The 24,005-nt window shown below is 49.1% G+C and overlaps 1 protein-coding gene across 1 annotated transcript in view; it reads right to left on the bottom strand.

The window, feature by feature from the left end:
- TTLL10 (tubulin tyrosine ligase like 10) overlaps nucleotides 1-24,005 on the bottom strand; it is a 117,864-nt gene that overhangs the window by 57,771 nt on the left and 36,088 nt on the right. Inside the window, exons 2-3 of the mRNA XM_067473005.1 lie at nucleotides 7,196-7,346; nucleotides 305-511 (exon numbers count right to left, since the gene is read on the bottom strand). Coding sequence (XP_067329106.1) covers nucleotides 305-511; nucleotides 7,196-7,265 — 277 coding nt within the window. The 5' untranslated portion in view covers nucleotides 7,266-7,346. The remainder of the gene's footprint in view (nucleotides 1-304; nucleotides 512-7,195; nucleotides 7,347-24,005) is intronic.

The raw sequence follows: 24,005 nt of genomic DNA, 5'->3' as shown, positions 1-24,005 counted from the left end.
CCATCAGCACATGAGTTGAAGACGGGGAACTATAAGATGGTCCATCTTTCATCTCCTGGAACATCTAAATCCAGCTGTCTCAACAACACAAGCTCTTTGGCTTAGAAATGGAGATGAACACCAACCCCCCAGAGTCTACCTCCATATTCACTCACTAGACAAGCTGGATCCATATCCAGAGTTCCCTGCATAGTTCTTTCCCAGTGTCCACTACATGAGACTCTGCCCCAATGGACCCATAGATGGATGAAAGGAAGGGACAGAAAGAGGCAGATGTAAAGATGCACCACATGGTAGACATTACGTTGTGTGTCAAAGTATGCTCCTGAAATGAAGATGAGGTCTCCTGGCTTCAGGTGTTCTTCACTGGGAAGAGTAATGGGAAGTGTGTCGTACTGGTAGGCTTGGTTCCCCGGGCCAATGGAGAAGCCAAAGTCCTCGCTCAGGTCCCGCATCACTCTCCGGATGAACCCGCAGCAGTCCAGGAAAAGGGGGGATTCATATTCCGGAGCTGCAGAAGAAGATTGTGAAGCATTGGGAAACTGGAGCAATGAACCATTGTGTGTGTTTGTGGGTGTGTATACGGTCATTTTCAACTCAACTGTTTGAAAACAGACATAAGAAGCTCAATGGGGCAAAAAAGACTCACTGGACTTGTGCTCTTGGGTGTCCACTGAAGTTTACAGTGTTCCCTCGCTACTTTGCGGTTCGCTTGTTGCGGATTCGCTGTTTCGTGGTTTTCTGGGATTCAGCCCAATGAGTAGGCAAACAAGGGAGGGTGGGGAGTGAGCGCCTCTCTGCCCCCACTCGCTCGTTCCCTTGCCCTTTCCTCCATTGCTCGCTCAGTCACTGGGCCAAGTCTTGGTTTTGCTGCTGTGATCCGTCCTGGTGAGTGAGTGAGCGAGCGAGATAAGGCAGCAGCAGCGGCAGAAGCAGGAGCTGGGAAGAGGCAGCCAGGCTCCTGCTTCTGCAGCCACTGCCACCTTTGCCACCCATCTCACTCACTCGCTCTCTCACTCACCCACCCCCCATTGCTCACTATTTACCAGGCCGAGTCCTGGTTCTGTCACCGGGACCTGGCCCGGCGAGTGAGTGAGTGAGGGTGGGTGGGTGAGTGAGTAAGTGAGGGCGGCAAGGGCAGCGGCGGTGGTAGAAGCAGGAGCCTGGCCACCTCTTCCTCCCTCCCTTGCTCGCTCACCCACCCGTCCTCCCTCGCTTGCTCACTACTCACCAAGCCGGGTCCTGGTGGCAGAACCAGGACTCAGCCCGGTGAGTAGCAAGGAAGGAAAACCGTGAAACAGCGAGTCCGCGAAAAGTGAACCATGAAGTAGCGAGGAAACACTGTACACCATTGAACACAATGGTTCTTCCAGGCTCCTGCTTCTACTGCTGCTTTTGCCTTTGCGACCCTCCTTCACTCGCTTGCTTACTCACTCGTCCTCCCTTGCTTGCTCGCTACTCACCAGGCCGGGTCCTGGTGGCAGAAGCAGGACTCGGCCCGGTGAGTAGCAAGGAAGGAAAACCGTGAAACAGCGAGTCCGTGAAAAGTGAACCATGAAGTAGCGAGGAAACACTGTACACCATTGAACACAATGGTTCTTCCAGGCTCCTGCTTCTACTGCTGCTTTTGCCTTTGCGACCCTCCTTCACTCGCTTGCTTACTCACTCGTCCTCCCTCGCTTGCTCGCTACTCACCAGGCCGGGTCCTGGTGGCAGAAGCAGGACTCAGCCTGGTGAGTAGCGAGCGAGCAAGGGAGGTCGGGTGCGTGAGCAAGTGAGGGAGAGAGGGTCGCAGAGGCAAAAGCAGCTCTACTGTATGTAGCGTCCCTACATCGTGGATTTTCACTTATCGCAGGTGGTCCTGGAATGTAACACCCACAATAAGTGAGGGAACACTATCGATGGAGTCTGATTTCTGTCTAAGTGTATTGACACAGTTTTCAAGTGTTTCCAACAGACATCGTGGGATTCTTTTGTAACTAAGGCTAATTTAACTAATTTACAACGCCATAAAACCTTCCAGCAGTGTGCGGAAGAATGAGGAAGTTCTCCATCAAAGGACTCGGTGCCACAAATGGACGGTGAAGCGGCAGCTTCCCTTGTGGCCAAAAATTGAGCATACCCTCATGAAGCTGGAAAAAAAAGCTGAAATGTTACATTGCCTCTGTGCCTATATGTTCTGTGTCTAATTGGCATTGAATGTTTGCCATGTACGAGGGTTGAATGACAAGTAATGCCTCCACCTTTGTAACTCTTCAACATATGGCAGTACTGGTATGCGGCAGGTACTGGCTTGTTCAGTAGACTCTCCTCTACAGTTCCATCTTGGCAGGAAGCCTTGGCATTGAACGGTTGTGTTGTTAAAGTGAAAAGTAATGCCTCCACCTTTGTAACTCCTCAACAGATGGCAGTACTGGTATGCGGCAGGTACTGGCTTGTTCAGTAGACTCTCCTCTACAGTTCCATCTTGGCAGGAAGCCTTAGCATTGAATGGTTGTGTTGTTAAAGTGCGAAGTATGGAACCCTGCGCAGACGGTCGGTCAATGCGACTTAAGTAATGTGCAGTCATTGAATTCTTGACAGCAGAAGGTGTCACCCTAAAGGAGGTTCATCAGAGAATGCAAGCTGTTTAAGGTGATTGTGTTGATGTGAGTACTGTGTTGTCATTGGACATCCTGTGACAGCAACCACCAAGTTTCACAAGTAAAAGGTTAACAGATTGACTCAGGACAATCGTTGTATCTCTCAGATAAAAATTTCAAGTGTAATCGGCATTTCACAAGAACGTGTGGGTCACATTATTGCTTTGCTTGGCTATCGGAAGCTCTGTGCAAAATGGATGCCCAGGATGCTAACACCTGAAACTCGCCCAACAACGCACAGTACTCACATCAACACAATTACCATAAAGAGCTATTGGAAGATCTGTGCACGATGGGTACCCAGGATGAGAGAACTGTGAGACGTTGTTTGCGGAAACAGGGTGTCGACTTCTTCCGTGACGGCTTCAGAAAATTTGTTCATCATTGGCAGAAATGTATCCAATTGTCTGGCGATTGTGTGGAAAAGTGAATAGTAGTTAAAGAGTACATTCTAAGTATTATTTCTGATTTATTAAATATATTCCAATCCAAACTCAAGTAACGAAGATGGAGGCATAACTTTTCATTCAACCCTCGTATATGTGCATTGTAATCCACCCTGAGTCCTCTGCGGGGTGAGAAGGGTGGAATATAAATACTGTACACAAATAAATAATAAACAAGGAGCAAAAGACAACAAGCACAGCCCTCTTCCCCTCCGTTTCCTCCTCGTTTTTGTATGCCTCTCCTGGGTATATCTCCCCGGAAACATCCACAAGGCAGCTTAGCTATTTTCCCTCGTTTCGGAGAACGTTTGGGGATATGTATTTTGACCACGTCTCCTCCTGCTGTGAGCATTAATTCCGGAAACAAACAGATACGGTAGACTTGACCTTTCCCGAGCTTTGACATGCCTCCCCTCTCCCGTTCCTTAAGGAGCTTTAGCTTTTCCAAAGCTGCTTTGGATTCACAAGCCAAGAGACTCACTTCCTGTCATTGTAATGAGGTGAACCATCCATTTGGAAAAAAATCAACTGGGAATAACGGATTCACTCTCCCCGCTCCCACCCGCCTCCTAATTTTATTTGTATGCAAACTAAGATCATTTCCTCATTCGAAACATTTAGAGCTGATTTTCACAATTTATAGTCAACCTTCCAAAAGTCATAACTACAGGGAAATCTCTGATTGACCCATTGATAGGGAGAGAATTGTAGTTCACCTACATCCAAAGAGCACTGTGGACTCAAACGATGATGGATCTGGACCAAACTTGGCACAGATACTCAATATGCCCAGGCGCAGAAACTACCATATGTGCAATTCACAGTTGACCACGATGGGAGAAATAGACTTTGACATCTGGGAGTTGTAGTTGCTGGGATTTATAGTTCACCTACAATCAAAGAGCATTCTGAACCCTACCAATGATAGAATTGAGCCAAATTTCCCACACAGAACCCCTCTGCCTTGAAGGGAGTCGAAGGCATGTCAAGGTCTATTTCCCCCAAAATATCAAGGAACCTCGCACGCTCTTCCTTGATATTTTGGGGAAAATAGATCTTGACATTTGGTAGTTGTAGTTGCATAGGGCCCCCAGTGGCACAGTGGGTTAAAGCACTGAGCTGCTGAGCTTGTTGACCAAAAGGTCGCAGGTTCGATTCCAGGGAGCGACGTGAGCTTCCGCTGTCAGCCCTAGCTTCTGCCAACCTAGCAGTTCGAAAACATGCAAATGTGAGTAGATTAATAGGTACCGCTCCGGCGGGAAGGTAACGGCGCTACATGCGGTCATGCTAGCCACATGACCTTGGAGGTGTCTATGGACAACACTGGCTCTTTGGCTTAGAAATGGAGATGAGCACCACACCCCAGAGTCAGACATGACTGGACTTACTGTCAGGGGACAACCTTTTCCTTTACCTTAGTTGCTGGGATTTATAGTTCACCTACAATCAACTAGCCCCTTGAACCCCACCAATGATAGAATTGGGCCAAACTTCCCACACAAACAGAAAATACTGGAGGGATTTGGGAGGTACTGACAGTGATTTAGGATAGATGTAGTTCATTGGCATCCGGAGAGCACTGTGAACCCAAACGACTATGGATCTGGACCAAATTTGGCACCACGCTGACATGTGCAGAGCACGCCTGCTCTCCAATCCCTGCTTGCAATCTCAGAAACAGCCCTCCCCTTGGATGAGTGGCCAATCAATCACAGCCGGAGGACAGCTTTTGGTGGGAGGATTCGCAGTCTGTTTCCAAAAAGGAAGAGAAGGACCGACGGAGAGATCTTCAGCCTTCTCTGCCCATGACTTGAAGAGACTCACTGGTACGAGCCTCTCTCCAGCCTCGTACGCTCTCCCTCATACGCTGCCATGTGTCGAGCACGCCTGCTCTCCCCTCCCCACTTGGAGTCTCAGAAACAGCCTTCCCCTTGGCCGGCCAATCACAGCAGAGGAGGGCTTTTGGTGAGAGGATTCAGTGTCTGTTTCCAAAAAGGAAGAGAAGGACAGGCGGAGAGATCTTCAACCTTTTCTGAGGTTCCTAAGCCCATCAATAATATATATTTTCTGATGGTCTTTGACGACCCCTCTGAAACCCCCTTGTGATTTCGACCCTCGGGTTGAGAAACGCTGTTCTAGAATCTATTTGCAGCTACTAAGAAGGTCCTGTTTCCATAGTGTTCCCAGATGAAGTGTTCCTCACAAGATCTCAAAACACAGTCAAGTTCATATGGGGAGGATCAGGCCCTTCAGATATTATCTTTGGGGTACAAAGCTAGATCTAGGGTAGACATGGATATAGACTGAGAATAATAATAATAATAATAATAATAATCATCATCATCATCTTTATCATCTTTATCTATACCATGCCTGTTGCAGTTGAGTCTACTGGCAATGTTACAACTGATAGTAGTAGCAGCAGAGGAGGGAAGAGAGGTGCTCAGGTGTTAGATGAAGAGCAACAAAGAAAGAGAATCAGGGAAATATTCATGTCACCTACAGATGAAGACTCTTTCGAAGGCTTCTCAGAAAGTGAAATGGAGGAGGAGGGAGATGGGAGTAGAGGTGTAAAAAGGACTACTCGTGAGCAAGAGTCAGACAAGGAGTGTCAGAGGAAACGGATCCGTGACATACTTACTGCTCCAACTGAGGAGGAGGATTTTATGGGCTTTACTGGAAATAATGGGTCTGGGAGCAGTGAGGACGAAGGGGGAATCATTGGATTGGACTCAAGTACAAGAAGTCAGGAATGTGGGCATGCAACCCACATCCAGTGATACTTTTGAAGGGTTCTCTGGGGATTAGCACTCTGGGGAGGGAATCATGGGGAGACCTAAGTCTTGACAAGAGGTGGAAGAGTTGGAGAGATGGGTGTTGGCGCTCAGCTGTAATGGGTGAAACAGCTGACAGCGATGAGGAAAGGGCAGAGGGCAGCTCATCAACGGATGATGAGTTGTAGGATAAATGAAGGCACTGAAAGTTTGGAACTTTGCAGTAGGCAAAGTGTTGAATTCGTGCCTTGGCTTCTGTTGCTGCAGTTTCTCTTGTTCCAGGCTTGGGTCCTGGAATTGCAGGTTGCTGTTTCCTCTGTGTATGGACTGGCTTGGATTCTTGTAAGTGCGGATTTCCCCTTCTCTTCGACCTTGGATTGTTTTGACGACCACACTGCCTTTTGGACTCTGAATACTTCTTCTGGAATTTCCTCGACCTTGGACTGCTTTTGGACTACGTCTTTTCTTCACAGCTCTTTGTTTGTTTGCCTACTTTGAACTGTGTGATTTTGGGGCGTTTTGCTTGAACCTTTGTTTATCCCAGATTATATGTCAATTTAATGCGGATTATTTTCCAAGTTAAGTTTTTGAGCTGCAAACTGCTACAAACTTTAGGTTTTGACCAGAGGCACTGAAGTAAGTGTCTCTGAGTCCTTTTGTTGCCTTAATAAACTGTTGTTTTGAGTTTACCCCTGTGTCTGGCTCTTTAAAGGCGTTTGGGTTCCGACACTGCCACCATCTCCCCGATGGGGACTCAGGGCAGCTTACATGAGGCCAAGCCCAAACAACAAATTACAACAGAATAAAAACAAAAACGCAAACAAAAACAACAAGGGCCTCCTCAATAACTGCTTCTCTTCTGAGAAGAAGAGCAATTGCATGGCCAACCAATTCTGATGGCCAGCTACGGGTTTTGGCCAATGGTGATAGACTGTCAGGGGTCAATTTCTGATGGCATGAAGACATCACAAATTCCTTCCATGACATCCTGACTAAATCATCCTGGCTGAATCAATTCTCTCTCTGTGACATTTTGAAGCCAGCAGAGGAAAACCTTGTATTGGAACTTGTGAAGCAACAAGTCCTAATAAGAAAACTGAGAAGAGGGGGGAGTTGGGCAGGAAAGGTGTATAAAAGGAAGTGGTGGTGGGAAAAGGTCAGTAGTGTCTTTCTTTGCTGCAGAGATACAAGCAACATATCCATTTCAAAGCAAAACCGGCTTGTGAGTGGTTATTTAATATTGCTATATAGATCCTACAGTCTGACATAGACCTCTGAACCACATGCACCAAGCCATCCTCGTTGTGGTGGCATCGGAGGTGCTTACACTCACTTCCAGGCTCGTGGTATTTCTGGGCATAAGGCACGCCGATGTAAGACTTTGCCTGCTCAAGGAACTTCATTCGAAGTTGCCACTGGGCATCTGGGTCCTGGAGATTTCTCTGTATAGATGCCTTCTTTCTGGTCAGTGCTCGGAATTCCTCCTGTGGCAAAGACAAAGGAAGAGGGAGAGTAAAAACATTGAGTTGATCTTATAATTACTGGTACTTGGATGTCAAGAGGCAACACATCTTCAAAGCTGACTTTACGTGGTGGCAGTTCACAGCTCCTACATCAGTGGGGGTAGATAATCTGCTTTGGGTTTTAGTATCTGGGTACAAAGCTGAGGCACTTTAGAGCAGGTTGCCCTTAAAGATCCAACTGAAACCCACAAGAGGTGCCACCAAAGCCACCAATGCCTTTTTGGAAACAGACACTGAATCCTCCCACCAAATGCCCTCCTCTGCTGTGATTGGCCGGCCTCTCAACTGGCCTCTTAGCCATGGGGAAGTCTGTTTCTGAGACTCCAAGCAGAGAGGGGAGAGCAAGTGTGCTCGGCACATGGCAGCGTATAAGGGAGAGCGTACGAGGCTGGAGAGAGGCTCACACCAGTGAGTCCCTTCAAGACATGGGAGTTCTGTGTGGGAAGTTTGGCCCAATTCTGTCATTGGTGGGGTTCAGAATGCTCTTTGATTGTAGGTGAACTATAAATCCCAGCAACTACAACTCCCAAAATGTCAAGGTCAGTTTTCCCCAAACTCCACCAGTGTTCACATTTGGACATATTGAGCATTTGTGCCAAGTTTGGTCCCATATCCATCATTGTTTGAGTCCACTCTGGATGTAGGGGAACTACAACTCCAAAACTCAGTAGCAATGCCCACCAAACTTTGCCAGTATGGTAGTTCTGTGTGCCAAGTTTGGTTCAATTCCATCGCTGGTGGAGTTCAGAATGCTCTTTGGTGGTAGGTAAACTATAAATCCCAGCAACTACAAATGACAAAATCAACCCCCCGCCCCCAACCCTACCAGTATTCAAATTTGGGCATATTGGGTATTTGTGCCAAATTTGGTCCAGTGAATGAAAATACATCCTGCATATCAGATATTTACACGGCGATTCAGAACAGGGGCAAAATGACAGTTATGAAGGATGTTATGGTTGGGGGTCACCACAAAAGGAGGAACTGGATTAAGGGGTCACGGCATTAGGCAGGTTGAGAAACACTCATACAGCAAAATGGACAACCCCCCACAGCCTCCAAAAACTGCCGAATTGACGGAGGAGGAGTTCCAAAGGTGAGCACTGGATGGCACTCCAGCGTCGTCCTTCTACTCCCATGGCCATATTTATTTCTCCAAACCCTCCCGCATTCAAAGGCATTGTTCATACTGTATTTCTCCAAGGCCAAGACACACTTTCCCCCCATATTACCATCTCGAAAACTGGCCTGCACCTTAGAAAGGAGAGTACATAGGAGGAGGTCATCAACATATTATCAGATCTGTGTTTCTGCTATTTTATCAGTGAGACTTGTGGTACAGTAGACACGCCCGACTTCGATGTGGCCCCTCTTAGGCCCTCCTCTCTCTCACCATCCTATCCTTCCTTCCTTCCTCCTTTCCTCCCTCCCTCCCTTTCTTACCTCCCTCTTTATCCTTCCTTCCTTCCCTTTTGTCTTTCCTTCTTTCTTACCTCCCTTTTTCTCCTTCCATCCTTTCATCCTTCCCTCTTTCCTCCCTCTTTCCCTCTTTCTCCTCCCTCATTCCCTCCATTCCTTCCCTTACAACCATTCATCCTCCTTTCTTCTCTTTCCTCCCTCTCCCCTTCTTTCTCCTTCCTTCCTTCCTTCCTTCCTTCCTTCCTTCCTTCCTTCCGTCCTTCCCTGTTGTCTTTCCTCCCTTCTCTCCTTCCTTCCTCCCTCCCTCCCTCCCTGTTGTCTTTCTTCCCTTCTCTCCTTCCTTCATCCTTTACTTCCATCCCTTCCTTCCCTCCCTGTTGTCTTTCCTCCTTTCTCTCCTTCCTTCATCCTTTCCTTCCCTCCCTCCCTCCCTTCCTCCCTCCCTTCCTTCCTTCCCTCCCTGTTGTCTTTCTTCCCTTCTCTCCTTCCTTCATCCTTTACATCCCTCCCTCCCTCCCTCCCATCCATCCATCCATCCTTCCTTCCCTTCCACCCTTTTGTCCAGCCTTCCTTTCCTCTTTCCTCCCTCTTTCCCTCTTCCTCCTTCCTTCCTTCTTTCCTTCCCTCCTTCCTTCCCTCCCGGTTGTCTTTCCTTCCTTTTCCCCTTCCTTCACCCTTTCCTTCCTTCCTTCCTTCATTCCTTCCTTCCTTCCTCTTTGTCTTTACTTCCTTCTCTTTTTCCTTTATGCTTCCTTTCCTCCCTCCCTTCCATCCTTCCCTTCCACCCTTTCATCTTTCTTCCTTCCCTTTTTCCTCCCTCTCTCCTTTTCCCCCTCCCTCCCTTCCTTTCCTTTTGTCTTTCTTTCTTTCTCTCTTTCCTTTATCCTACCCTTCCTTCTTTCTACCCTTCCTTCTCTTTTTCCTTCCCTTCATTCCTTCCATCCTTCCTTTCCACCCTTTCATCTTTTCTTCCTTCCCTTTTTCATCCCTCTCTCCCTTTTCCCCTCCTTTCCTCCCTCCCTCCCTTTCCTTTCGTCTTTCTTTCTTTCTCTCTTTCCTTCCTCCTTCCCTTCCTTCCTTCCATCCTTCCCTTCCACCCATCCTTCCTTACCTTTGTCTTTCTTTTCTTCTTTCCCTCTTTCCTCCCTCTCTCCTTCTTTCTCCTTCCTTCCTCCCTCCTTCCTTTCCTTCGCTCACCGGGCAGCCAGTACTCCTAGCAGGGTGTGCTAGTATGCAGCCCCCAAGTTGGCTTAGGTGGACAGTAAACTAGGCTTAAGAGTCTGGTGCTCAATCTGACTTGGGCTTTGAACCAGCCATCTTGCTGCTGGCGATTAACCAGCTGTGCTACAGCCCGGCCCAACTACAACTAAAACTACAACTAAAACTCTCGTAATTCGACAACACTGAGCATGGCAATTAAAGTGGCATCAGAGTGCATTCATGCTGGTGTAGATGCACCCTTAGTGTACAAAAATGGATGTGACTGACTCCATCCCAGTGGAAATGATTGCTTTGTTTCCTTCTTCAGTTGTGCAAAGGGAATTAATTGTGGGCTCTCCTCTGCTCTCACGCATCTCTTAATAGGAGGAGAAACCCCGCTGCCGGCCCATAGTAAGAGCCCCGCAGGAGCGCTTTCACGAATCGTCCTTAATAAACCTGTTCTCCTACCTGCGCTCACACAGAGCCTATCATCGACAGTTGCGGTTCAATAGACGTCATGCCGGAGTGTGTGTATATCTCTCAGCCTCTCCGAAAGGCACCTTAATTGGGGTTTAGGGAACGAGGGATGCCGAAATAAACAAATGAGTCGTTTCGAAAAAATGCATCGACTGAAAAGGAAGATGATGAATTGTCAGCCAAGAGAAGTCTTTCTTCCTTCTGAAGATTTCTGAGGCTGTTTCTGAGACTCCAAGCGGGGAGGGGAGAGCAGGCATGCTCGGCACATGACAGAGTAGTGCACATGTCGAGTCGAGGGAGAGCGTGCAAGGCTGTAGGGAGGCTCAAAACAGCGAGTAACTTCAAGGCATGTGGGTTCTGTGTGGGAAGTTTGGCCCAATTCTATCATTGTTGAGGTTCTGAATGCTCTTTGATTGAGGGAGGGGAGAGCAGACGTGGTTATATGTGCAGGCAAGGGAAAGCGTGCGAGGCTGGAGGGAGGTTCACGACAGCGAGTCCCTTCAAGGCAAGGGGGTTCTGTGATTCCAAGCAGGGAAGGGAAAGCAGGCATGCTCAGTGCATGGCAGTGTGGTTCACATGTGTGGTCGAGGGAGAGCGTGCGAGGCTGTAGGGAGGCTCGAAACAGCTAGTAACTTCAAGGCATGTGGGTTCTGTGTGGGAAGTTTGGCCCAATTCTATCATTGGTGGGGTTCTGAATGCTCTTTGATTGAGGGAGGGGAGAGCAGACGTGGTTATATGTGCAGGCAAGGGAAAGCGTGCGAGGCTGGAGGGAGGATCATGACAGCGAGTCCCTTCAAGGCAAGGGGGTTCTGTGATTCCAAGCAGGGAAGGGAAAGCAGGCATGCTCAGTGCATGGCAGTGTAGTTCACATGTGTGGTCGAGGGAGAGCGTGCGAGGCTATAGGGAGGCTCGAAACAGCGAGTAACTTCAAGGCATGTGGGTTCTGTGTGGGAAGTTTGGCCCAATTCTATCACTGGTGGGGTTCAGAATGCTCTTTGATTGAGGGAGGGGAGAGCAGGCGTGGTGTACATGTGCAGGCAAGGGGAAACGTGCGAAGCTGGAGGGAGGTTCACGACAGTGAGTCCCTTCAAGGCAAGGGGGTGCTGTGATTCCAAGCAGGGAGGGAAGAGCAGGCATGCTCGGTGCATGGCAGTGTGGTGCACATGTGCGGTCGAGGGAGAGCGTGTGAGGCTGTAGGGAGGCTTGAAACAGCAAGTTCCTTCAAGGCATGTGGATTCTATGTGGGAAGTTTGGCCCAATTCTATCATTGTTGAGGTTCTGAATGCTCTTTGATCGAGGGAGGGGAGAGCAGGCATGGTGTACATGTGCAGGCAAGGGAAAGCGTGCGAGGCTGAAGGGAGGTTCATGACAGCGAGTCCCTTCAAGGAAAGGGGGTTCTGTGATTCCAAGCAGGGAGGGAAGAGCAGGCGTGCTCGGTGCATGGCAGTGTGGTGCACATGTGCAGTTGAGGGAGAGTGTACGAGGCTGTAGGGAGGCTCAAAACAGCGAGTCCCTTCAAAGCATGTGGGTTCTGTGTGGGAAGTTTGGCCCAATTCTATCATTGATGGGGTTTTGAATGCTCTTTGATTGAGGGAGGGGAGAGCAGGCGTGGTGTACATGTGCAGGCAAGGGAAAGCATGCGAAGCTGGAGGGAGGTTCACGACAGCGAGTTCCTTCAAGGCAAGGGGGTTCTGTGATTCCAAGCAGGGAGGGGAGAGCAGGCGTGCTCGGTGCATGGCAGTGTGGTTCACATGTGCCATCGAGGGGGAGCGTGCCAGGCTGTAGGAAGGCTCAAAACAGCGAGTCCCTTCAAGGCATGTGGGAATCTGTGTGGGAAGCTTGGCCCAGTTCTATCGTTGGTGGAGTTCAGAATGCTCTTTGATTGTAGGTGAACTATAAATCCCAGCAACGACAACTCACAAATGTTAAGGTTTATCTTCCTCAAACTCGACCAGTGTTCATATTTGGGCATAAGTGGGGAGGCAAGAGCAGGCATGCTTGGTGCATGGCAGCATGCTGAACATGTGCTGGCGAGGGAGAGCATGTGAGGCTGGAGGGAGGCTCGAACCAGCAAGTTCCTTCAAGGCATGGAGGTTCTGTGTGGGAAATTTGGCCCAATTCTGTCATTGGTGGGGTTGAAAATGCTCTTTCATTGTAGGTGAACTAAAAATCCCAACAAGTACAACTCCAAAATATCAAGATCTATTTGTCCCAAACTCCACCAGTGTTCACATTTCGGCATACTGAGTATTTGTGCCAAGTTGGGTCCAGATCAATCATTGTTTGAGTCCAGAGTGCTCTCTGGATGCAGTTGAACTACAACTCAAAAACTCAAGATCAGTGCTTACCAAATCCTTCCAGAAGAGAATGATTCTAGAACATACAGCCCAAAAAACCTGCAACAAACCAATGTTTCCGGCCATGAAAGCCTTCAACAAATTCTTCCAGTATTTTCTGTTGGTTATGGGAGTTCTGTGTACCAAGTTTGGTTCAATTCCCTCATTGATGGAGTTCAGAATGCTCTTTGATTGTAGGTGAACTATAAATCCCACCCACCACAACTCCCAAATGTCAAGGTCTGTTTTCTGCAAACTCCACCAATGTTCACATTTGGGCAGAGTGAGTATTTGTGCCAAATTTGGTCCCAATCCATCATTGTTTGAGTCCACAGTGTCCTCTGGATGGAGGTGAACTACAACTCCAAAACTCAAGGTGAACGCTCACCAAACCTTTCCAGTATTTTCTGTTCGTCGTGGGAGTTCTGTGTGCCAAGTTTGGTTCAATTCCATCATTGGTGGAGTTCAGAATGTTCTTTGATTGTAGGTGAGCTATAAATCTCAGCAACTACAACTCCCAAATGTCAAGGTCTATTTTCCCCAAACTCCACCAGTGTTCACATTTGGACATATTGAGCACTTAGCAGCATGGAGCACATGTGCAGGCAAGGGAGAGCGCATGAGGTGGGATGGAGGGTCACGCCAATGAGTCTCTTCAAGGCATGGGGGTTCCGTGTGGGAAGTTGGCAGGGTTGAAAATTCTCTTTGATTGTAGGTGAACTATAAATCCCAGCAACTGTAACTCCCAGATGTCAAAGTCTATTTCTCCCATCGTGGTCAACTGTGAATTGCACATATGGTAGTTTCTGCTCCTGGGCATATTTAGTACAACTCCAAAATATCAAGATCTATTTGTCCCAAACTCCACCAGTGTTCACATTTCGGCATACTGAGTATTTGTGCCAAGTTTGGTCCAGATCCATCATTGTTTGAGTCCACAGTGCTCTTTGGATGCAGGTGAACCACAATTCCCTCCCTATCAATGGTCTATTTTCCCCAAACACCATCAGTGTTCACATTTGAGCATAAGGAGTATTTGTGCCAAGTTTGGTCCAGCCCCATCACTATTTGAATCCAAAGTGCTCTCTGGATGTAGGTGAACTACAACTCCCAAACTCAAGGTCAACGCTCACCAAACCCTTCCAATATTTTCTATTAGTCATGGGAGTTCTGTGTGCCAAGTTTGGTTCAATTCCATCGTTGGTGGAGTTCAGAATGCTCTTTGATTGTAGGTGAACTATAAATCCCAGCAACTACAACTGCCAAATGACAAAATCAATTCCCAAGTTTGGGCGTATTTGTGCCAAATGTGGTCCAGTGAATGAAAATCCATCCTGCATATCAGATATTTACATGACGATTCATAACAGGAGCAAAATTATAGTTTTTGAAGTTGCAATGAAAATAAAGTTATGGTTGGGGGTCACCACCACATGAGGCACTGCATTAAGGGGTCACGGCATTGGGAAGGTTGAGAAGCGCGGCTCAAATAGAAGGGAATCCTCTTTTGGTCTCTTTCCTCATTCAAGCGCATCTCTCCTTTCTCACCCTCCTCTCTTCCAGTCTGCTTTCCTTCCCTCTCTCCTTTTCGCCTTCTATTATTTTCCTCTAAAGCCCTGCTTAGCCAAGGCTGTGATCTTCTGGATTTTCAGCCCTGGTGAGCCTGTATTGTTTCCTTCTTTGCTTTCATGGCCTAAGGTTTCTTATTTCACACTAGAAAGATAACCCAAAAGAAAGAAAAGGGAGCGCAAAACGGGATTTGTTTGCTTCTGGTGTGTGTGTGCACACATAAGGGGAAAATTGATAGGATACAGTATTAGGTCAGTGTTCCGAAAACTCATTTTGTCATTTGGGAGTTGTAGTTGCCGGGATCTAAAGTTCACCAACAATCAAAGAGCATTCTGAACCCCACCAACGATGGAATTGAAACAACCTTGGCACACAGAACTCCCATGAGCAACAGAAAATACTGGAAGGGTTTGGTGGGCATTGGCTATGAGTTTGGGAGTTGTAGTTGCTGGGATTTGTAGTTCATCTACAATCAAAGAGCTTTCTAAACCCCACCAACGATGGAATTGAACCAAACTTGGCACACAGAACTCCCATGACCAAGAGAAAGTACTGGAAGCATTTGGTGGGCATTAACCTTGAGTTTTGGAGTTGTAGTTGCTGGGATTTATAGTTCACCTACAACCTAAGAGCATTCTGAACTCCAACAACAATGGAATTGAACCAAACTTGTCACACAGAACTCCCATGACCAAGAGAAAGTACTGGAAGCATTTGGTGGGCATTAACCTTGAGTTTTGGAGTTGTAGGTCCTGGGATTTATAGTTCACCTACAATCAAAGAGCATTCTGAACTCCAACAACAATGGAATTGAACCAAACTTGGCACGCAGAACTCCCATGACTAAGAGAAAGTACTGGAAGCGTTTGGTGGGCATTAACCTTGACATTTGGGAGTTGTAGTTGCCGGGATTTATAGTTCACCTGCAATCAAAGAGCCTTCTGAACCCCAATGATAGAACTGGGTCAAACTTCCCACACGGAACCCCCATGACCAATGGAAAATACTGGAGGAAGTGACAGTGATTTACAGGAGATGTAGTTCACCTATTTCTGGAGAGCACTGTGAACCCAAATGACTGTGGATCTGGATCAAACTTGGTACTTATTAGGAACCACGTTGCCCTGCCTGGAGAAATGTTGCAATTGGCTACTTTGATTAGCAGGGCCAGCTCACACCTCCAAACGAAGGATTCCCCAGGCAGCAGGCAGACAAGCTTTGAAGCTGCAAGGCCATTCAATGCTAATCAAGGTGTTCAATTGCAACATTCACAAAGAGTTCTTCTTCTGGACATTTCATAGACATATAAAACTCACTTGCGTGCTTTCTAACAGACCTCACAACCTCGGAGGGTACCTGCCATAGATGGGGGTGTAACGTCAGGAGAGAATGCTTCTGGTACAAAATTTTCAGACAGCCCGGAAAACTCACAGCAACCCAAAGAAGATGTTCCCGTGTGCATGCTTTGGACGACAGCTATGACAGCTGGGGGATTCTGGGAGTGAGAGTCCGAAAAGAGGAAGTTTCCCTGAGCCCAGGAGGATCGTCAACACACACCAAGTGCTGCAGGCTATATGGCCAACCCAACCACAGTGACATTTGTGGACCTGGCAAAGCCATTGTTCCGCATTGCAGAAAGAACCAGGAAGTACAGTGAAGCTGGAGAGGTAAGTTGACTCCCTCCCTCGCTGTGTTGTTCCCAGGAAGCCACAATCTTGGGTGGGGTGGTTTTACCTTTCCCTGACTTCAGATCCTGTCCGGCGCCTAAGGAACAGGTCCTGGCTTGTGAAGCTGTGATACCCAATTGATTTTGTCATTTAGGAGTCATACTTGCTGGGATTTATAGTTCACCTACAATCAAAGAGCATTCTGGACCCCGCCAATGATAGAATTGGGCCAAACTTGGCACACAGAACTTGGCACACAGAACTCCCACAACCAACAGAAAATACTGGAAGGCTTTTTGGATATTGACCTGGAGTTTGGGAGTTGTAGTTCACCTACATCCAGAGAGCACTGCAGACACAAACCAACAGATTCACGTTACAAGGACAAAGAGTCCCCACCAATGATAGAATTGGGCCAAACTTGCACACATTACCCCCATGCCTTGAAGGGACTCGCTCCTCCCACCAGCCTTGCATGCTCTCCCCACTCGCACATATGCACCACGTTACCATGTGCCGAGCATGCCTGCTCTCCCCTCCCCACTTGGAGTCTCAGAAACAACCCTCCCCTTGGCTGAGAGGCCAGCCAATCACAGCAGAAGGGGGGCTATGCTTTGAAGGTACACACTGGCACACGCCTCCCTCCAGCCTCGCATGCTCTCCCTTGTCCACACATGTGTACCATGCTAGCCTCCCTCCAGCCTTGCACACTCTCTTTGGCCCACACATGCACACCACATTGCCATGCTCTGAGCATGCCTGCTCTTCCCTCCCTGCTTGGAGTCTCAGAAACAGCCCTCCCCTTGGCTGAGGGGCCAGCCAATCACAGCAGAAGGAGGGCTATGCTTTGAAGGTACACACGGGCACATGCCTCCCTCCAGCCTCGCATGCTCTCCCTTGCCCCGCACATGTGTACCATGCTAGCCTCCCTCCAGCCTCGCATGCTCTCCCTTGCCTGCACATGTGTACTATGCTAGCCTCCCTCCAGCCTTGCGCGCTCTCTCTGGCCCACACATGCACACCACATTGCCATGCTCTGAGCATGCCTGCTCTCCCTTCCCTGCTTGGAGTCTCAGAAAGAGCCCTCCCCTTGGCTGAGGGGCCAGCCAATCACAGCAGAAGGAGGACTATGCTTTGAAGGTACACACTGGCACGTGCCTCCCTCCAGCCTCGCATGCTCTCCCTTGCCCGCACATGTGTACTATGCTAGCCTCCCTCCAGCCTTGCACACTCTCTCTCGTCCACACACACACACCACATTGCCATGCTCTGAGCATGCCTGCTCTCCCTGATTGGGATCTCAGAAACAGCCCTCCCCTTGGCTGAGAGGCCAACCAATCACAGCAGAAGGAGGGCTATTCTTTGAATGTACACACTAGCACACGCCTCCTTCCAGCTTTGCATGCTCTCGCTTGCCCCGCACATGTGTACCACGCTAGCCTCCCTCCAGCCTCGCATGCTCTCCCTTGCCCGCACATGTGTACTATGCTAGCCTCCCTCCAGCCTTGCACGCTCTCTCTCGCCCACACATGCACACCACATTGCCATGCTCTGTGCATGCCTGCTCTCCCTGATTGGGATCTCAGAAACAGCCCTCCCCTTGTCTGAGAGGCCAGCCAATCACAGCAGGAGGGCTATGCTTTGAAGGTACACACGGGCACATGCCTCCCTCCAGCCTCGCATGCTCTCCCTTGCCCCGCACATGTGTACCATGCTAGCCTCCCTCCAGCCTCGCATGCTCTCCCTTGCCTGCACATGTGTACTATGCTAGCCTCCCTCCAGCCTTGCGCGCTCTCTCTGGCCCACACATGCACACCACATTGCCATGCTCTGTGCATGCCTGCTCTCCCTGCTTGGAGTCTCAGAAACAGCCCTCCCCTTGGCTGAGAGGCCAGCCAATCACAGCAGAAGGAGGGCTATGCTTTGAAGGTACACACTGGCACACGCCTCCCTCCAGCCTCGCATGCTCTCCCTTGCCCCGCACATGTGTACCATGCTAGCCTCCCGCCGGCCACGCATGCTCTCCCTTGCCCGCACATCTGTACTATGCTAGCCTCCCTCCAGCCTTGCACGCTCTCTCTCGCCCACACATGCACACCACATTGCCATGCTCTGAGCATGCCTGCTCTCCCTTCCCTGCTTGGAGTCTCAGAAAGAGCCCTCCCCTTGGCTGAGGGGCCAGCCAATCACAGCAGAAGGAGGGCTATGCTTTGAAGGTACACACTGGCACGTGCCTCCCTCCAGCCTCGCATGCTCTCCCTTGTCCGCACATGTGTACTATGCTAGCCTCCCTCCAGCCTTGCACACTCTCTCTCGTCCACACACACACACCACATTGCCATGCTCTGAGCATGCCTGCTCTCCCTGATTGGGATCTCAGAAACAGCCCTCCCCTTGGCTGAGAGGCCAGCCAATCACAGCAGAAGGAGGACTATGCTTTGAAGGTACACACTGGCACATGCCTCCCTCCAGCCTTTAATGCTCTCCCTTGTCCCGCACATGTGTACCACGCTAGCCTCCCTCCAGCCTCGCATGCTCTCCCTTGTCCGCACATGTGTACCATGCCAGCCTCCCTCCAGCCTCGCATGCTCTCCCTCGCCCACACATGCACACCACATTTCCATGCTCTGAGCATGCCTGCTCTCCCCTCCCTGCTTGGAGTCTCAGAAACAGCCCTCCCCTTGGCTGAGAGGCCAGCCAATCACAGCAGAAGGAGGACTATGCTTTGAATGTACACACTAGCACACGCCTCCCTCCAGCCTTGCATACTCTCCCTTGCCCGCACATGTGTACCACGCTACTCTCCCTCCAGCCTCGCATGCTCTCCCTTGCCCGCACATGTGTACTATGCTAGCCTCCTTCCAGTCTTGCATGCTCTCTCTCGCCCACACATGCACACCACATTTCCATGCTCTGAGCATGCCTGCTCTCCCTTCCCTGCTTGGAGTCTCAGAAACAGCCCTCCCCTTGGCTGAGAGGCCAGCCAATCACAGCAGAAGGAGGGCTATGCTTTGAAGGTACACACTGGCACACGCCTCCCTCCAGACTTGCATGTTCTCCCTTGCCCGCACATGTGTACTATGCTAGCCTCCCTCCAGCCTTGCGCACTCTCTCTCGCCCACACATGCACACCACATTGCCATGCTTTGAGCATGCCTGCTCTCCCCTCCCTGCTTGGAGTCTCAGAAACAGCCCTCCCCTTGGCTGAGAGGCCAGCCAAGTAAAGATGGCAGAAGGTATGACAATGGGCACTCTTGCCCTCTTTTGCCTCACTTTGAGGCAGCCTCAGAGAGAGCAATTCTTTGGGAACGTGGCTCTTGGCAGCAGAGAAAAATCTGCCTTTCCACTTGCATGGCAGGACAAGGGCAAAGTCCACCTGGCAGTTCCCTTTTCCTTTTATTGGCGCCATCAGGAGAAGCGCACCTGCTTCCCTGAGAGCCTTTCCGTTTGTTTTATGGCCCTTCCTTTCCTCAACGGGCTCCATTGCAGGGCTCGGGACTCTCCAAGGCTTCCCCTGGCACTTGGGCTTCGCTCCTTCCATGATCCGGCCTTGCATCAGCCACAGTTTAATGTTTAAACAACCTGTGCAAACAGGGAAGGTCATCTTCAGGTTGGATCGGAGGAGGAAGGAGGTGGCGTGGCAGTCTTCGAGAATGCAAAAGCCACAAAGAGGAAGCCCAGGAAAGTGCCCACAGAATCTCCCATACCCTGTCCTAATTTGGCAAAGGTTACTCCTTTGTTGTCCCACTTTCTCGGGTGCTGTTGAAATGTCCCAGTTTCTCTCTCCTCCTCCCACTTTTCCCTCTTTTGTCTTTGGCTTACTTCATTTGCTGCAAACTGAGTTCAAAAGGCAGAAAAGTAACTCAAAGGGAAGTGGAGGCAGAAGTGGAAAGGAGGTTCCACCAGAACATTGGGAAGAACTTCCTAACTCTGAGAGCTGTTCAGCAGTGGAACTCTCTGCCCCAGAGTGTGGTGGAGGGAGATGTTGAGAAGTTGGAATGTGCCCAGAGGAAGGGCACATTCCATCTCAAGTGGTCCCTTTCAAAGTGGTCTTTGGTCAAAATGTTTCCTGGTCAAGTTGTCCCTGGGCAAGTGCTCCCTGGTCAAAGTGGTCCCTGGTCAAGTGGTCCCAGTTCAAGTAGTCTCTGTTCAATGGTCCCTGGTCAAGTGGCCCTTGGTCAAGCTGTTCCCTGGTCAAAGTGGTCCTTGGTCAAGGTGGTCCCTGGTCAAGTGGGACCTGGTCAAGTGTTCCCTAGTCAAGTGTTTGCTGGTCGAGTGGTCCTTGGTCAAAGTGGTCCCTGGTCAAGTGTTACCTGGTCAATTGGTCCCTGGTCAAAGTGGTCCCTGGACAAATGTTCCCTGGTCAAAGTGGTCCTTGATCAAGTGGTCCCTGGTCAAGTGGTCGTTGGTCAAAATGGTCCCTGGTCAAAGTGTTCCATGGTCAAATGTTCCCTGGTCAAGTGTTCCCTGGTCAAGTGTTCCCTGGTCAATTGGTCCCTGGTCAAAGTGGTCTCTGGACAAGTGTTCCCTGGTCAAAGTGGTCCTTGATCAAGTGGTCCCTGGTCAAGTGGTCATTGGTCATAGTAGGCCTTGGTCATAGTGGTCCCTGGTCAAGTGTTCCCTGGTCAAGTGTTTCCTGGTCAAGTGTTCCCTAGTAAAGTGGTCGTTGAGCAAAGTGGTCCCTGGTCAAAGTGTTCCATGGTGAAGTGTTCCCTGGTCAAGTGTCCCTGGCCAAGTGGTCCTAGGTCAAAGTGGTCCCTGGTCAAAATAGTCCCTAGTCAAAAAGGTTTGGGAACTACTCATGTAGATCAACCCATATTTTAGTGGAGGTTAACTTTCACTACCTTTCCAAAGACGTCTCATCCCTCTTTGTCCCCCTCCTCTCTCTCTCTCTCTTTTTCATTATGCAATTTGTGGTGCTTTTTATGGCGGTGTTAAATTGCTTATCCTGCTTTGGGCATTTTCCATTTTTTTACGATTACTGCAGATTGGAATAAAAGGTAAAAGGTGGGGATGATCATAGTGAATACAGAGAAACGCATTGTTTCCTCGTTCGGCCTTGAGTCCATCTTTTATGAGAACAACAACAAAAGCCGAAAAAGAGGAACGGTGGGAAGGAGGAGAGAGAAAAAAATAAGAAATATCACAACGACAACAAGTCAAGGGGAATGCCAACACCAGGAGCCGCTCTTGGCCTCCGCTCTTCCCTTGCTTTTCGCGTGTCCTTCGTGTTCACTGTGGCAGGACCTTTCCCACAGAATGCCAGGGTTAATCATGAATTAAAGGTGGGCATGTGGTCGAAGCCAAGTTTGGCTTGTAAATACGTGAGTTGAATGAAAAGTAATGCCTCCACCTTCGTAACTCTTCAACAGATGGCAGTACTGCTATGCGGCAGGTACTGGCTTGTTCAGTAGACTCTCCTCTACAGTTCCATTTTGGCAGGAAGCCTTAGCATTGAATGGTTGTGTTGTTAAAGTGAAAAGTAATACCTCCACCTTCGTAACTCTTCAACAGATGGCAGTACTGCTATGCGGCAGGTACTGGCTTGTTCAGTAGACTCTCCTCTACAGTTCCATTTTGGCAGGAAGCCTTAGCATTGAATGGTTGTGTTGTTAAAGTGAAAAGTAATGCCTCCACCTTCGTAACTCCTCAACAGATGGCAGTACTACTATGCGACAGGTACTGGCTTGTTCAGTAGACTCCCCTCTACAGTTCCATTTTGGCAGGAAGCCTTAGCATTGAATGGTTGTGTTGTTAAAGTGAAAAGTAATGCCTCCACCTTCGTAACTCCTCAACAGATGGCAGTACTACTATGCGACAGGTACTGGCTTGTTCAGTAGACTCCCCTCTACAGTTCCATTTTGGCAGGAAGCCTTAGCATTGAATGGTTGTGTTGTTAAAGTGAAAAGTAATGCCTCCAACTTTGTAACTCCTCAACAGATGGCAGTACTACTATGTGACAGGTACTGGCTTGTTCAGTAGACTCCCCTCTACAGTTCCATTTTGGCAGGAAGCCTTAGCATTGAATGGTTGTGTTGTTAAAGTGAAAAGTAATGCCTCCACCTTCGTAACTCCTCAACAGATGGCAGTACTACTATGCGACAGGTACTGGCTTGTTCAGTAGACTCTCCTCTACAGTTCCATTTTGGCAGGAAGCCTTAGCATTGAATGGTTGTGTTGTTAAAGTGAAAAGTAATGCCTCCAACTTTGTAACTCCTCAACAGATATGTTGAGGAGTTACACTGCTATGTGGCAGGTACTGGCTTGTTCAGTAGACTCTCCTCTACAGTTCCATTTTGGCGGGAAGCCTTAGCATTGAATGGTTGTGTTGTTAAAGTGTGAAGTATGGAACCCTGCGCAGACGGTCTGTCAATACGACTTAAGCAGCGTGCCATCATTGAATTCTTGACAGCAGAAGGTGTCATCTCAACATCTTTAAACTTACTCGCCCAACGACACACAGGACTCACATCAACATAATCCCCATAAACATCTTGTATTCTCAATCTTCAATGACTGCACATTGCTTAAGTTGCATTGACCAAATATCTGTGCAGGGTTCTGTGTGAACTTGGCACACAGAACTCCCATGACCAACAGAAAATACTGGTGGGCATTGACCTTGAGTTGTGGAGTTGTAGTTCACCTACATCCAGGGAGCTCTGTGGACTCAAACAATGATGGATCAGGACCAAACTTGGTAAGATTACTCAATATGCACAAATGTGAATACCGGTGGAGTTTGGGGGAAAATAGACCTTACATTTGGGAGTTGTAGTTGATGGGATTTATAGTTCACCTACAATCAAAGAGAATTTTCAATCCTGCCAACTTCTCACACAGAACCCCCATGCCTTGAGGACACTCACTGGCATGAGCCTCCATCCCACCTCACACGCTCTCCCTTGCCTGCACATGTGCTCCATGCTGCTAAGTGCCGAGCACGCCTGCTCTCCCCTCTCCTCTTGGAGTCTCAGAAACAGCCATTCCCTTGGCTGAGAGGCTGGCTGAGAGGTTGAGCAACCACAGCAGAGGAGGGCACTGAGAACCCAAATGGCTATGGATCTGGACCAAATCTGACACCACGCTGCCATGCGCCAAGCACGCCTGCTCTCCCCTCCCGGCTTGGAGTCTCAGAAACAGACCTTCCCTTGGCTGAGAGGCTGGCTGAGAGGTTGAGCAACCACAGCTGAGGAGGGCACTGCGAACCCAAACGACTATGGATCTGGACCAAATTTGACATTATGTTGCAATGCGCCAAGCACGCCTGCTCTCCCCTCCCAGCTTGGAGTCTCAGAAACAGCCCTTTCTTTTGCTGAGAGGCTGGCTGAGAGGTTGAGCAATCACAGCAGAGGAGGGCACTGTGAACCCAAACGACTATGGATCTAGACCAAATTTGACATCATGCTGCCATGCGCCGAGCATGCCTGCTCTCCCCTCCCGGCTTGGAGTCTCAGAAACAGACCTTCCCTTGGCTGAGAGGCTGGCTGAGAGGTTGAGCAATCACAGCAGAGGAGGGCACTGAGAACCCAAATGGCTATGGATCTGGACCAAATTTGATACCATGCTGTCATGCGCCAAGCACGCCTGCTCTCCCCTCCTGGCTTGGAGTTTTAGAAACAGACCTTCCCTTGGCTGAGAGGCCGGAGTAGGGCTTTAGTTGGAAGGATTCACCAACTCTTTCCAAAAAAGTAGAGGAGGACAGGCGAAGCGATCTTCGGCCTTCTCTGCCAAAATTTCCAGTTGTTTCAGTTCGGAACAGTCCTTTGCATTGGAAAAGAAACACACCTTAAAGGGATTTATTATTTACAAAAGAATCCAATTGAAGCCTGAGTGAGAAAAAAAAACTCATTTTTATTTGAATTCAATACATTCAAGCAGCTTTTAAGAGAGCGAAATACGTGATCAAGACATGCCTGTAATGTCGCGTGAGTCCGTAACCTCTTACCACC

This window comes from Anolis sagrei, chromosome 13, assembly GCF_037176765.1.
Source record: "Anolis sagrei isolate rAnoSag1 chromosome 13, rAnoSag1.mat, whole genome shotgun sequence".
NCBI classification, from domain to species: domain Eukaryota; kingdom Metazoa; phylum Chordata; class Lepidosauria; order Squamata; family Dactyloidae; genus Anolis; species Anolis sagrei.
Note: the sequence above shows the minus strand (reverse complement) of the source record. Positions and strands in the feature narration are given on the sequence as shown.